The following is a 15,716-nucleotide window of genomic DNA, read 5'->3' as shown; positions in this document are numbered from 1 at the left end:
GGTGCCTCCGGTGGGTCGAGGCGGCCGCGGGCTCCTTCCCGCGCCCCGCCGGGCCCGGAGAGGCGACGCCCCCCGAGGGGGCGGCCGCGGGGCCGGTGCGGGAGCCCGGCGGGTCTTTCCGCGGCCGCGGTGGCTCGTCGTTGCCCTCTGGAGGAGCGGGGCCGCCGCTCCCTCGCTCGCTCCTAATCGGCGAGCTCGGTTCTTTCTTTGAGTTTTCCGTGGGGACCGGCTTTGTTTCATGCTTGGTTTTTTTTTAAATTATCTTTAATTCCCTTGTTTTGTTTTTTGTTTGTTTGGGGGTTTTTTGTGTGTTTTGTTGTTGTTGTTTGTTTGGGGTTTTTTTGTGGGGTTTTTTGTGGTTTTTTTTTGTTTTGTTGTTTGTTTTTTTTTTTTTCCGGAACGTCTCCAGTATCGCACCCCCAGTGCCGCACACAACCCGCTTCCCCGTCACCCGCCCCGTCCCACAGGGGTCCGGCCGGCACCCCGCGGCAGCCCCGTCCCCGCCGCCCGCCCCGCACTGTCGCCGGGCTCCGCCGCGACGACCCTCGACGCCGCCGGTCCCGCCAGCGGGGGGAGGCTCTGCTGCCCCCCCTGCAGCTGCGCGGCCCGGGCCGCGGCGTCAGTCTGGGGAGAAAAAGTCAATCAGGAACCAAAAAAAAAAGAAATAATAATTTTTAAAAAGGCTATTATGGGCACAAAAGCAAAAAAAAAAAAAAAAAAAAGGGTCCCGCCGTCGGGGCGAATTTCAGAAGAATAATTTAAAAAATAATACAATAAGGTAACAAATTAAAAATGAAAACGGAAAGGAAAAAACCCAGGAGAGGAGAGACGAGTGGAAGGGGGAAAATAAAGAGGTAAGTAAAGAAAGGAAAAGGCACAGCCCGGCGCCCGGGCCGCTCCACGTCACTCCGTGTCGTGCCATGTCCCGGTATTCCTGCCGGCACCCCGCGCGCGCCGCGGGGGCAGGGAGCGCCGTTGCTGTCGCGCCGCACAGACGCTCTGGCTCCACAGGCGAGCGGGGCTCCCGAGCAAGAGGGAGCGCCCGGCGGGCGCGGCAGGGCGGGATGGTGCGGGACACGCGGGGCGGGACACGCGGGGCGGGACACGCGGGGCCCGCTGAGGCGCGCGCTCCCGCTTTCCCCCCTCCCCCCCAACCCCCTCCCCTCCGCCCCCCCCCCCCCCACCGGCGTCACGGGCCGCGCGCAAGCGAGCCCCTCGCGCTGCCCCCCCCCCGCCCCCCCCGCCCGCCGCTCGCGCGCTCCCGCCCCCTCTCCCCACGTGTCAGTTTGTTTTCGCCGTCGCTCCGGCGACGGGGGGCGGGGCGGGCGCCAAGTGAGGTTATAAGATGGGCGGCGGCGCCGGGCGCCCGGCAGTGCCGAGCGGGGCGCGGCAGCTGGCGGCGGTAACGGCAACGTGCGGGACGCCCCGGCCCCTCCCTCCCCGCTGGCACCACCGCGCCCCGTCCGTCCCGCCCGGCTCCCCCCATGGCCGCGGTTCCCTGCGAAGCACCTCGCGCCGCCGCCCTGCCGCTGCCGGAGACGCGTTGCCGGGCGGCGGCCGCCTCCCCGCGGCGCCGCTAGCGCCCCGCGTCCCGCTCGCCCTCCTCTCCGGGAGCGCACCGAGGAACGACGCTCCCGCAGCACCGCTCCAGCGGCGCTGGGCCGGCTCTCCGCGGCTTGACGGCGCGCCCCTGCCGCTCCTCCTCCCTCTCCTCGGCGACTCTCGGGACGAAGACGGCGGCGGCAGCAGTTCGGCGTGACGCCCCGGCGCGAATGCGGTGGGTGCCGGGCGCGCGGCCCCCGGCCCTCCCTGCCTCCTTCCCTCGGTGCCGCTGCCGTCGCCTGACGCCGTTCTGCTCTCCCTACCCGCAGGCAGCCCCCCGGCGAGTGCGAGATGGCGCTCAGCGGCACGCTCCTCCCTTCCATCGCCACCTTCGCGGCGGGCGCCGCGGGCCGCGAGAAAGCGGCGCGGTCCGCGGGCCCCGGCAACGTGAGTATCGGCGTCGTGGCTGCGCGGGCCGGCCGGGACGGGGCCAGGGCGGGGGCGGCGGGGGCCGGCCGGGGCGGGCGCGGCGCGGCGGCGGGACGGGGGCTGAGCCGTGCCCGTCTTCCCGCAGCGGTGGCGGGAGGAGCTGTCGCAGCTGAAGCGGCCGCCGCCGGCGCTGGCGGCGCGGCCCGTGGAAGCGCCGCCGTCGGATCTGGAGACCGCCGCCCTGGGGCCCCGCCGCGACGCTGAGGAGTTCAACGAGCTGCTGGACTTCGACTTCATCCTCTCAAACTCCCTCATGCACCAGGAGCCCGCCGCTGCCGCCGTGGTGGTGGCCCCTGCCCCGGCCCCCACTGCCAGCCCCTGCCCTGCCGGTGCCTTTGCCTACCCGCTGCCACGGCCTGAGCCTGCCGGCCTTCTCTACGGTGGCGGCAGCAGCCGCGACGGGGCCCCCGCTGCCGGGCCCGCCACCCCCTTCAACCTGGCTGACATCACCGACGTGTCTCCCTCGGGAGGCTTCGTGGCTGAGCTAATGCGGCCCGACCTGGACCCGGTGTACCTGCCGGCGCCGGCGGCGCTGTCGCCCCTGGGCAGCCTGCAGGGCAAGTTCGTGGTGAAGGCCGTCGGCGAGTACAGCCACCCGGGGCTCAGCCCCAAGAGCGGGCCTCCGGCTGCCGCCCCGCCGCCAGGCACCGAGGGCCCCGGGGCCCCCTACAGCCCCCTGCCACGGATGTGCCCCAAGATCAAGCAGGAGGCTGCCCCGCCGTGCACCCTGGCCCCACCACCACCACCGCACGGAAGCGGCCCCCGAGGAGCCCCCCAGCATGACTTCCCCCTGGGCCGCCCGCTGCCAGCCCGGACTACGCCTTCACTGGGGCCTGATGAGATGCTGAGCGGCAGAGACTGTCTCCCCGCTGCCCCGGGGCTGAGCCACCCACCACTGCCACTGCCCCCGGGGTACCCCTCAGCCTCCGGTTATCCCACCTTCCTGCCGGAGCAGCTGCCACCTGGCACGCTCCAGTACCAAGGTGAGTCCCAGTGCTTTGGCAGCGGGTGGGCAGGGGCACCTGATTTGGCACTGGCTGTGATGGTGCTCACTCCTCCCTGTCCACCTCTAGAGCTGATGCCACCGGGGAACTGCCTGCCTGAGGAGACCAAGCCCAAGAGGGGACGCCGGTCATGGCCTAGGAAGAGGACAGCCACACACACCTGTGACTATGCCGGCTGTGGCAAAACCTACACAAAGAGCTCCCATCTCAAGGCACATCTGAGAACCCACACAGGTTAGTCCCAGAGCACAGGGTCATCAGTGGAATGCCCTAGGCTTAGGGGCATGGGGTGAGCCCTGACGACAGTAAAGAGAGGGGAGCTCAGGAAGGGGGCTAAATGTAGCAAGTTATAACCCTTCTCTGCAGTTTTTCTGAGCATTTTTTCCTCTCCTCTTGGCTACATGAAGTCCAGTGCAGTCTTTACTTACCGTCTTGGCATTTCACTTAATGGTTCAAAATTACTCTGATGTGGGAACGGGTGAGTTTCTTGCCAAGGCAGAGGTCTTTTGTTCCTGTCTGTGTTGCTGGCTAATTAGCAGGTAGTTGAAAAGTCAGCTGGGCTTTGTTACTCTGCTTCGTGTTGGCCCACTTCAGAGAAGGGAAGAAGACCTTTCTGTAAGATACTCCTTTTTTTGCTCGTGGTTAAAACCCTTTACACATGCATGCCTCTTGTCTTGGCTTGCTCTCTAGTGCAAGGAGGAATTGTGCACCTCTGCGAGCCGCTGTTCCCTTAGTGAGGAAACTGCACTGGGCCCCTTGTGAGTGGGGTTTTCAGCCATGTCAGCAGCACTGACAGGATGCTTTGCCTGTGTGTGGAGAGCACATCTTGCCCTGCACTGGCACCAGAGAGGCAGAGTTTAATGGTTGATTGGCTGTTGCTAGAATTCGATAAAATCTGCCAAAACGTGTAACTGAACCTGAGTTAAAATTTCTTACTGTGCAGCTGAATCTGGTGTTGCAGTTACTGAGCTTGTGAAAGCAGGTACATTGTGAGCAGTTTTGCTAGTGCAGGCATTCCATAATAGTGATTCAATAACTTGGGAATTTGCATAATTTAAATCCCTGGATTATGAACTAGATTCGGAACTTTATCCTGAAGCGGAGATGAGGAAGGGAGAAGATGCTGGTTGTGCAGTAGTTAGGCTACATCTTCAGCTAATGGCACTGGGGGTCAAGTGAACAGTACTTCCCATCTGCCCCAAGCTGGTCTGCGTGGTTTTCAGTATGTGTAGGACCAGGGGTTTGCAATTGCCAGGAAAACTCATAGTGCCATCAACAGTGATTTTGTTGCAGTGAAGACAGTAAGATTCAGTTCTTAATCAGGCTGAGCTGAAGACAAAGAGTTTTCAGCTGTTTTTTAATTCTTAGAGACCTACAATTATCGAAATACCTTATATCTGCTGAGCTATTTCTGGTTGATATGTCATCGTATAACATTAGCTGCCAAAAAGTATGTCATCGTATAACACTAGCTGCCAGAAACGCACTATATTATTATCTGAACTTGTGTGTTCTTGAAGCCTTGTGTGCAAGACAAACAGTGGAAATGAGGGTGAAGTTTTCAGTGACTCCCAACGTCTTACAGTACCTGTACTGTACCTGTACATTTTGAAAAGACAGTCTTACTCTGTTAGTCTTGTAGTTTTCTTGCTATTGTTTCGAACTGCATTTTCTTGGATGTCGCCCTTTTTCTTACCCAGGACAGCGTGTCTTAGTTCTTCTTGAAAGAAAGGTGTTAGAAGTGGTACCTGTGAAAAAAACAAAACAAAAAAACCCCCAACTAACTGCAGTGTTTTATTTTCTGTACTCCTAAAGGTGAAAAACCTTATCACTGTGACTGGGAAGGCTGCGGATGGAAGTTTGCCCGATCCGATGAACTTACTCGTCACTACAGAAAACACACAGGCCACCGCCCTTTCCAGTGCCAGCGGTGTGACAGAGCGTTTTCCAGGTCGGACCACCTTGCCTTACACATGAAGAGGCACTTTTAATTGGAAGCAGTGGATCTTTTCCCCAACTGCCACAGATTCAGTATTTACAGTACAAGGACTGTCTTCTGCACGCTGGGGAGAACGCAGTTTAAGCACTACAGATAATCAAGGAGAAGTTTTCCAAAGAGTGGAAAAGCGGGATAATTGCATACAGACACTGCAACTTTTTTTTTTTATGTATCTACATTGAAAAGAAAAGAGAACCAAAAACATCGGGGTCGATGACTGGATCTTCTATCATTCCATTTGTAAATCCAACTTGAATTATTTCTGGACTACAAAATGCCAAGGAGTGACTGGAAGTCACGGATATCAGGGTTAAACAGACTGTGTAGTTCGGAGGGTGGGGATATTACACAGGGAAATGACATTCCCTTCATTTTCTTTCAATGCAATATTAGATGTAAATGTTATCTTGTATTTTTCTTTTTTTTTTTCCTTCTAAAAGCCATTATGATGTTAAAAGAGGAGGAAAATTTCAGGTACAGAATTATATTTTAAAAGCCTATTTCATGGTGCTTAGTGACTGTTGGTTCTAGAGGTACCAAAACCAGGAAGCCAAAGTTCTCAAACTGCTGCATATCTGACAAGGAAATATTTTTTTCTTCCGATGGCTGATTATGACCTAAATCAGGTAAATAAACCTGGTTTACTTTTTTTAAGAAAATAACTTTATGCAGACAGTCTGTAATGCACTGTGGTTTCAATGTGCAATAGTTTGTACAATGGTTTATTCCCAAATATGCCTTAAGCAGAACAAATGTTTTCTATATAGTTCTTTACATAATAAATATGTAATATAAATTTAAGCAAACTTCTATTTTGTATATTTGTAAACTACAAAGTAAAATTGAACATTTTGTTGTAATTTGTATTTTGCATATTCAAGTGGAAAATAAGTTTTAAATAAACCTATAATATTTTATCTGAATGGCTGCCATAATTTTCTTCTGTGCATGGATTTGGCAAAAAAAGCTTATTAAATATTTGTTAGTGGTTGAGCTTCCCAGGGTAAAGGTATGGGGGTGGCTGCAAACACTTGTCTTAAGACTCCGAAAGATAAGACTTTATAAATGCAGGGCAGATGTAACATGCCTTTTTAGGGAAAATGGTGTACTGAAAATTTTTGCTCTATATCAAATTGCCACTTACCTGCCTGATGAAACTGCAATTTAACCATTTTTAAGGTGACTCAGTCTGAATGTTAGAGGGGATACTTTTATTTGGGACATTAAACTTTTTGTTATCTTTGAATATACAGTTCTAGACATTTTTTTTGTAGTGGTCTTTTCAGCATGAAAAATTCCTAGTGTAGTTTTCTTGCCCTTCTCAGATAAGCTGGAACCAGTTTCATGTGAATTAAAGAAAATCAACTGAGTAACATTGCAAAGACTAAGCTTGACTCAAGGAATAAATGCATGCATAAAACACCTTTTAACAATAAACTGCATGGAGCTTCATTTGAAACCTACTATGTCCTGGTAATTTAGTAATTTGGCAGTATCTGAAGAGCTGAGATCCTAGTAGGAATCCTGGTACACATATGTAACTTGTGTGAAGTTATAACTTGTAGGAAGGCTGACTGACCATGCAGAGTCTACAAATGGTATCACTGTACATTCAAGGCATGTTGGTGTAAGGTCTCTGATGTACCTTCAATTGCACTAATTCTCTGTGGCTAAATGCAGTGAGCCTGCTGCAAGCCTCAGGTCGTTACCATTTTGTTGTAGTTGTCATTGCTCTAGTTTCTTTACGGATGTTTAGCAATAAGATGATTTCAACATGAATGCTCAGTGAACAGGACCTGTTCTTCTCACTACTCTTTGTTAAGCGAAGAAAGAAATTATTCGTCTTCCATTGGTTTAAAATGTCAGCTAGGAATTTGGTTAAATATAATGTTCAGTACAGCTGAGCATAGAAAACAAATTGCAGGAAAGAGCCATTCATATTTTTGCAAAAACAAGAGTGGCATTATCAATGTTTTGTTCCCAAATGTGCCTTAGGAATGTTATTGAATTTCACATTTTGATGTGTTCTTTGTGTGGTTAGTGGTGCTGTTTCTAAGTCTTATGTATGTAACATAATGATGCAGAAAATATTTCTCACCCCTTATCTCCTAGGTGTGCTTTGTTCAACTGAAAGCTATCTTTGTTGATTTGGCTTATGGGTAATGCAAGGAGTAGGGAATGTCTTGTTTGGTTTGCAAATAGCAAGTATTTAAAGCTAAATTAAAGTTATGAGTCATCCTTTATCTGAAGCTTTATTCATGTGAAAACTTTTTACTAGTCTTTTTTTACCTCTTCTGTTGCTCTGCCTGTGAGCTGGATGAGACATGCAAGCTCAGTATTGCAACTGGTGCATGCAGTGTGCCTGACACGTGTTGTCCTATCTCAATACTGCTGGAGCATACTTGAGTAGCTGCAGGATCACCTCTGTTTGTATGACTGCCATTCAGAACTTTCTACGTCTGTGCACAGTCTATGTCCTAACACATCCATAAGTACTGAAATCTGAAGATTTCATCTGAGAAACTTGTTTCTTTTGCTTTTCAGGTATTCTGTCATTATCCAGCCTTAAGAATTGAATAAGATACTGTAGCATTTAGTAATGCATTATCTGCTACAGCCAATTTCAGTTTCTGCTTGATGACCTTATAGACAGTAGGCTTATAGTTGCACGAACAATGGCATTCATGAAATGGGGCTTTGTTGTCTTTTCCCTTTTGATTTTTTTTCTTGTCTTTTTTTTTCCTGATCCTACCCAAGCTGTCGTCATGTATGACTTTCTTTCCAGACCGAAACAGGGTATGGCTGTAGCTTGGTTTTTAAAAATAAACGTTGCTATTTCTTTAAGTGTTTCCAAAATGCTAGTCCTATACTTTTGGGACAGGAGCCAACACTCAATTTTTGCTGTACAGCATGCAGCCCATGCAAGGCAATCCTTGTTCATAAGGAGGTCTCTGGGGGAAATGCTGAATTGAGCAGTTGCAGCAGTTCTGGTGAGTTAGGTAGAGCTAGGAACAGCACATTGTGTTTGACACCTGTTCCATTGTCTCTAGTGTCCTGGAGTTGCACTTGGGTGAAAGATTGTTCAGGGATGCAGTGGAACAACATATATCAAAAAAGCATATCTTGTAAAACATATGTAAAACACCAAGCAATCTTGTAAGGGTGACTTGAAAAATGAGATTTGTTTTGCGTTACTAAAGCTATATACATGTGCTATTTTGCTCAAGCTGGGGCATCTACAAATAGGGTTCGAGATTATTAGGGGTGGCCTCCCTGACTTGAGGTGAGCAGCTCCAGAATTGCCCCAGAGCACTATTTTAGCTACTGAAGGGAAAAAACTCTTGTGGCAGAGAATAATCTCTGCAAACTACAGCCATCCTTAATCCTGCTCACCCCTAGCCCAAATCTCTATCAAGCACACTTAATGTGTGAAGATGGAGCTGTTTAAAACAAGATGGCACATGTCTGCTTACCAAATGCCAAGTATTCAAAAGTGGCATTGGAATAAAGATCTTCTCTGAGCTGCAGTGCTCCTGTGTGCTTGTCTGCTGCACACCACAGGCTGGAAGTTTGCACACTGCAGACTTGGTTGTGACTTAACATCCAGTACAAATGCTTGTCAGCTTTCCCCTGTCACATGACTGTGTGGTTGCAAGAGAGTTGTTCTTCCCCTATGGAGGTTACCAGATCCTGCCACTGCTGAAGTCAGTTGAGAATCTCACAAGGATTTATATTAAGCTGATATGAATCAGTGAATTTCATTCTGCTTCTCTTTAATAAGGAGAGATCAGAGACTCCTGCGGTTAATCACCCCGAGTGGTAACGGTTCAACCGAATTAGTTTACACAGGTTTCCTATGGGAGTGTGCTAGATGTTAGAGCTCGCTTGCTTCCACCAAAGTCCCTGGCAAACACTTTAATGGCATTCAAGTGCAAGAATTTCCAAATTAACCCAGTTGCAAACTGTGTTCTTCCCTGAGTTTTCCTCCTTCCTGAGTGCGACTGCGTTGTGTGCTGTAAAGCAGCAGGAGAATAGGAACAGGTTGCAAATATGGATGGACAGACTGGTAGTTATGATGGTAGGGCTCAGGCAAGGGTCTGGATGTGGTAGGGGTGCTGGTTGGAGACAGTAAACTCAAGGTACAGTAAGCAAGACTCATATGGAGAGGAAGAGGAACACTACTGCTGCTGCCACCACCACCACCGGCATGTGATGTCTTGCCTTGCCAGGAGAGCTCCCTGCATGGAATAGCTGTGTGTAGGCTCAGTGGATATGGCTTTGCAGACCAAGGAGAGGAGCATGTACATAAAAGAGGGGAAGGCCCATCATTCACTGAAATTTAAGTGAGGTCATGTTGGCCTGGAGCCACAGGGTAACACACCCACATTCCGCTGTCTGCCATACACCTGGATGACTCATGTTTCGTCTGCCCTTCACTCCTGCTGTGACTTACTGGGGGACGTTTTAATTACTGCTGAGAGCATTGCCACCAAGTGCAGAAGTCATCTCTGTGGCACAGCAGTGGGTGGTGGTGGTGTTTCCGCAGCCTTGTTCTCCACCCTGACTGCAGATAGGTATCTGTTAGTCTCCTTTTCACCTTTGGATGCTTACCTGTGAGCCCTCAAGGCTAGAATCTTAATGGTGTGAAAGACAGCAGGGGGGAAAGTGGATTGTGCTTTATTAATGTTTATTCTATGTTTAGAGTGTGTGTGCCCAGAGTGTTACAGAAGACGAGTGGCCTTAGAAGCTGCTCACAGGGGGTCTTAGGCAGCTGAATTTTTCCCTTTGGTGATGCTTTCTGGACTCTGGGAGCTGTGACTCCTTTTGTAACCTACCTGGTGCTTTTCACATGGATGTGGTCAGCTTGAGGTCAGCCTTGGGACATGCTTATTAACAAGAAGTTTTAGGGAACATGCCAGGCTCCTTTCACTCTGATGCTTAGGTGAGCAGAAGGGTAATCATGTGCTGCTATCATAGCAGCCATCCTGCTTCAACTCCGAGAAGTTCTGCATGGTTTTGCTTTGGGTACAGCTTACTTATCAAACACAAGCTAAGGCTTGCTTAATTCTTGCCGTTCAAGTTCTCTGCTATTAAACTTTCAGCCTTTATTCAACAAAATGATGCAGCTTTCCTGTATTGGCTGGCTGAGGACCCTTAGTTTTAGAAGCAGATACCCTACAGTTACTCCGAACTATTTCTTCTGCTGCCTCAGCAGTTAGAGATGGTCTGACGGGAAACGTTGCACCTCCAGCAAGCAGGGGTTTATTACTGGGAATCTCCTTGATGGCATTCAGTGTCTGTGCATGTACTAGAGTCAGTGCCTTTGTGGTCGGCAGGCACAGAGCATCAGGTTTGCTTTGTCCTCCCAGCCCTAGAAAGGCAATGGAAGGCAATGCAATTTTGCTGGGCCACAGAAGCAGACTTCCAGCTGCACATGGAAAAACTTTATTTTTCCACTGGCCTCCCTAGTCCACCATGTGCTTCCTGCCATGTAAAAATACTGCAGAGAGGGCTTTGCTCACACATACAAAAAACTGGTTCTGGAGGTTCATGTGTGAGTTTGATTTGCACACTGGGCCTCTTGGAGGGTGCCACAGTGTCAGCACCATTTGATGTCCAGATCTCAGCTGGAATCTTCCAGGATGAGGGATCTCCTTGGGGCTTAGCATCCATTATTTTTATGTTCCTCTTTCCTGATGAAAATTAATATTGTATGTTAATACGTTCATGAACTACTAAGGGCTACATTGACGGTGATTACTGATGCATGTTGGAATTTAATCTCTAAGCTCTGGATGAGGTTGTATTCTGTGTTTATGCTCCAAAGATACAGAGTCAATAATGCTACTGGCTACTCAAGGAGGCTACCCAAAGAGATATGTTTGTCTTTGGGATGTACTAGGTTTGGCTGTCTTTTCTCAGTTTCTGCATTACACTATTTCAGCAACAGGCTCCCCTGCCTGACAAGGGATGGCTGAATTTGTTGGCTGCGCAACAGGTTATTAATTGTTTTAAAATATCAAAATGTTTTCCAATGGAAAAAAAAAATACTTTACTGCTCTCAGCCTTCCAGCCTCCCTGATAACCGTTCATGGTCTCTTCAGCCTTAGAGAATGTTATAAAGCTGCTTCCACCTGTACAAGATGTTTGGCCACCTTCCTATTGTAAACACTTTCTAACCAGCATTTGCTTTGACAAAGTTCCCATGTTCACAATGTAAAACTTACTGGCAAGGCTTCATATGCAAAGAGACTAACTTGTTATGGTTAGGGCAACTGGGTTTTCTTTAACTCTGCTGTAGAGGAGGATAGGCCAGAGCAGCAGCCAGTTTAGTCTGGCCACCAGTATCCTGCCTCAGCCGCTGGCCATAAACCTGAACCTCTGGGGTGATCCCACCTTGCTCTCCCTGGAAATCTCCATTCTGAGCCCTGATGATTTGTTCAAGCTCAGAAACTTGAGAAGCCCAGATGCCTTTCCAACCTGTGTTTATTTTGTGCTGTAGCTCTACAGATTCCACTTACTCAATAAATATTTGATTCTCTCTGGTCCCTTCCTGACCTTGCCTTCAGAGAGATCTTGTGTGAAGGAGTTCCACGGTTAATTACGAACTAGCCTAAAAATAGAGGTGGGGGAGAAAGTATTTCCCTTTTGCAGTTTCTGAGGCTCCTGCCTTCCAGATTCCTGCCGTTTCCACTTTCCTATGTACTGTGAAGAAGGGAATGATCTAACCTCCTACTCTAAATCAGCCTTGATTTTGTTGTTTACTGCCAAAGGCTGGAAAGATTCAACTTCAGTTGTATTTTTTAATGAATTTGGGAAGAGAAAGTGCCAGCTCCATCCTGGGCTGTATCAAAAGAAGTGTGGCCAGCAGATTGAGAGAGGTGATTCTCCCCCTCTACTCTGCCCCAGTGAGACCTCACCTAGAATACTGCATCCAGCTCTGGTGCCCCCAGCACAAGAAAGATGTGGACCTGTTGGAACGTGTCCAGAGAAGGGCCATGAAAATGATCGGAGGGTTGGAGCAGCTCTCTTATGAGGACAGGCTGAGGGAGCTGGGGTTGTTCAGCCTGAAGAAGAGAAGGCTTCAGAGGGACCTCGTAGTGGCCTTCCAGGACCTGAAGGGGGCCTACAGGAAAGCTGGGGCCCTGGGTGCTTGCAGTGAAAAGATGAGGGGTAGTGGTTTTAAGCTGAAAGAACAGAGATTTAGGTTAGAGATCAGGCATAAATTCTTCAGTGTAAGAGTGGTGAGACACTGGAACACGCTGCCCAGAGATGATGTGGGGGCTCCATACCTGGAGGTGTTCAAGGGCAGGTTGGATGGGACCCTGAGCAGCCTGTTCTAGTGGGAGGTGTCCCTGCCCATGCAGGGGATTTGGAACTCAATGATCTTTAAGGTCCCTTCCAACTCAAAAAAATCTGTGATTCTATGATTTTTACATATGTGTATTCTGACATATGGATGAGTTCATCTAGTCTACTGCACACTGGAAGAATGCCAAGAGAATTAGCATAATATGATATTTCAGTCAATATTTAAAAGATTATTTGTCTTACAGTTTTTTTAATACCTGGAACATCTGAGAAGCCTTCACTCATCAATATTTTTTTTTATTAAGGATGGGTGTTTCTTCACATTTTATTCAAAACAGATAAAACCCATACTTTTCAGAATTTCCTTTGAATGCATGAATCTTAGCAAGATGTAACACTGTTGGTTAAAATGTTTTTCACCTCATGTACCAAAACATTCATATGGTTCAAATTACTCATAATTTATTTGTACACATTTATTACTAAGGCATTGTTAATAATGGTTGGGTTTGCATGTTTGCTATTGTTACATTTATACGTTGAAGGAGACACTGACAACAGCAGTGTTTACTGGTCCAAATCTAACCTTCTTGAGTTAACTTCAGCTTTTCCTTTTTTGATTACACTTTAAAAACTCTTTTTCTGCATGTTTTTTTCTGTTGTGTCCCACATTTCAAACGGCAAGTGTCAAAAAAACAGTGTCCCTTTGTACTGGTGCTGAAATTCATTCCAGGTGAAAGAATTAGCTTTCTAAGAAGTGATCAACGTGTATCTTCGCTGTCTGGGAATCTGACTACTTCATTAGCAAACCAAATTCAGATGGTTACAGGTAAATCCCCTTGGTGAGATGAGGTTAGGGTTTATGCTGATGTGGGGCTACGCAAATGAACCACATAGGCAAATGCATAGCATTATAAAAATAGGCAGCGCTTTGAAAAAGTTTAAGATCTGAATCTTCAGGGTCCAAAATTGGAAGCTGTGTGTGAACAAGGGAGGGAGGAAGGCAGAGGGAGGAGAGGTATGGGAGAAAATGGAGTAGAGGAACAATTTAGGTATTGCTCAAACCTTTGGGTAAATCAGAGGTTTTCTCTGACTGGCTTCTCCCAGCATTTTCTTTTGTGCTAAACATAAGGTGCCAGTTTAATAATTCTGCCCAAGTTAGTAATTTAAATAAATACTGACTGTCCATGAATGCATCCCACTATGGAGAAAAGAAGCACAAGACAGGAAAGAAATCTCTTCCTCTGCAGATATACATTGTATATAAATCATGATATATTAATTTCCTCCAGCCTGGGGAGGTCACTCTGCAGATTTTTCAGTCTTTCACCGCCTGCTGCTTTACACTGGCAGGCTACTGTGAGCGAGGGGACAGCAGAAAGACAACCTCCCAAGGACAAATGTAGTGCCAGCATCTCTCTTTTCCCAGGCAAGACTAACAGCGAGCGCTCAGCGAGATGCTTGTGGCTGGAGGCATGCAGGGCTCTGGGTGCATCCCACTGCTGTCTGCACAGCTCCTGAGAGAGGGTTGTGAAAACAGGGGAGAGCTTGGTAGGAGGAAAATTTGCAGACAGCCGAAATGGCTCAGCAATGCTAGAGGGAATAATAGAGCAACAGCTGTTCCGATTTCCCCCCCTTCATCTATAAATGAATCAAAACCAGAGCTGTGTTGAGCTGGAGCAGACAATAATTCTTTGAAGTACACTGGGCCTGCTGTTGTTGTTTCAGCGCTCTTTCTTGCTTTCTTTTCTTTCTTGATGTCTTTTCCACCTTCCCATCTTTTCACCTTCCCTCCTCCTTCCTCTTCCATTCCTCCTCCCCTTTCCCTCTTTTCCTCTCCCTCTGTCTCCTCCACCCCACGCTGTGCATTGCAATGACACCATTTAAGTTTACCAGTTTAGTGCAAGGGAATTTGCAATTGTGCTGTAGAGCCAAGCTAACAGTTCTGGTTGAGAGACGTAGCTCTCGTGTCCTGGCTGGGTGCTGCTCATGAAGATCCAGCCCTTAGAGTTCTGTGACTTAAGTGAAGCAACCGCACACATTGTGGAACAGAGGAGTTCAGATGAAAGGCTCAAAAACATGACAAGAGGGATAGGAAACCAAGTACTCAAGGGGTCCTCACTCAGCACCTTGTCATGTTCTCCATGTCTATTGGATGCAATGAAAAAGCAAGCAACACATCACCATTCGAGTGCCTTTAGGGCTTAATCTTATTTCCTTTACTGCAATAAAGAAAACACATAACATGGACAGGATTTTCAACTTCAGGTGTGTGTGAAAGCTCAATTTTTTCTCCAGATTCAAATGACATAGAAGTTCATGAGGTTCCCAGTGCTCTGGGCCTTCATTATTTAGTATGCACAAACAAGTTCTCAGGTGATGAGGATTCATATCTGCAACAGGAAGAAGAGGCTGGTGAATGCAAATAAAGTTGTGCCCACCTTGTGATTCTTGATGGTGACAGGAGTAAGTCCAAATGAATATTGGGTCCTATGTCACAAAGATGCAGCGGTGAGCTTTTCTTTCTTTAAAACAAGTGACTGCGTGTAAAACTCCAGGCAGGACCTTTTTGGTTGTTTGGGGTTTTTTTTTGGTTTGGGTTTTTTGAGTTTTTTTCCATACCCTTTTGCAGATGTCTGGTTTTGCTCTGTGTTGTTATTTATTTATAGTCATTTCTATGGCGCTCATCACCATAGTATCTGGAAAAATCTTCTTTCTTTTCTTATATCATGTAATTAAATCTATACAAAATGTGTATGTTCTTGGCAGAGAGGAAAAAAAAAAACCAACAACTCTGCTTTTGGAAGGGATTTGTGCCCTGCAATTAAACACTGCTTTTGCAATGCTGTATCTTTCCACGAACATGTGAGTGGGGAAAAATACAGTCTTGTTAAGGTGGTATGCTCACACACCCACTACCCTGGTGTGCAGGGCTGTGGCACCTGACTTGCAGCCCAGTGCGGGGTGTAGCAGGGGTAGCAGCAGGCAAGTGGGCATTTTTGGGATGATTGGTTTAGATACCTGATTGGGGACCCAGAGGAATGCTTCTGCCTCCCCTGTTCATCTAGGCATTGCCTGCATAACAAGCAGTAGGTTGAAGACACACACACAAACCCTAAATGGGGAAGTACAGTATCACCATGAGACTCTTTTTGAAAGAATAGCTTGCTATTCTTATTCTCTTTGTGCAGCCAGGGCTCCTGGAAAGGTTGGCACATCCCTTCAGTCCTGGATTTGCAGGAAAAGAAGCTGCAAGCACTGGGGAGAGGCCAGAGCTTTCTGAGGATCCAGCAGCATGAGATGAGACTGGTCATCTCCCCTCCACATGTGAGTCGTGTCCCATTGTTTAAAGGAAGGTCATGGGTGTTCTG

General features: G+C 48.3%; 1 protein-coding gene across 1 annotated transcript; it reads left to right on the top strand.

Moving 5' to 3' along the window:
* Positions 1-1,389: 1,389 nt before the first annotated feature.
* Positions 1,390-5,957, top strand: KLF4 (KLF transcription factor 4). The gene is made up of 5 exons (XM_051643431.1): positions 1,390-1,777; positions 1,872-1,989; positions 2,117-3,014; positions 3,105-3,269; positions 4,851-5,957. Exons 1-5 carry the CDS (start codon positions 1,773-1,775, stop codon positions 5,024-5,026), a joined length of 1,362 nt encoding a protein of 453 aa, XP_051499391.1. The 5' UTR covers positions 1,390-1,772; the 3' UTR covers positions 5,027-5,957.
* The last annotated feature ends 9,759 nt before the right edge of the window (positions 5,958-15,716 follow it).

Source organism: Apus apus, chromosome Z (assembly GCF_020740795.1).
Source record: "Apus apus isolate bApuApu2 chromosome Z, bApuApu2.pri.cur, whole genome shotgun sequence".
Taxonomy (NCBI): Eukaryota; Metazoa; Chordata; class Aves; order Apodiformes; family Apodidae; genus Apus; species Apus apus.
This window is presented reverse-complemented; position numbering and strand designations above follow the sequence as displayed.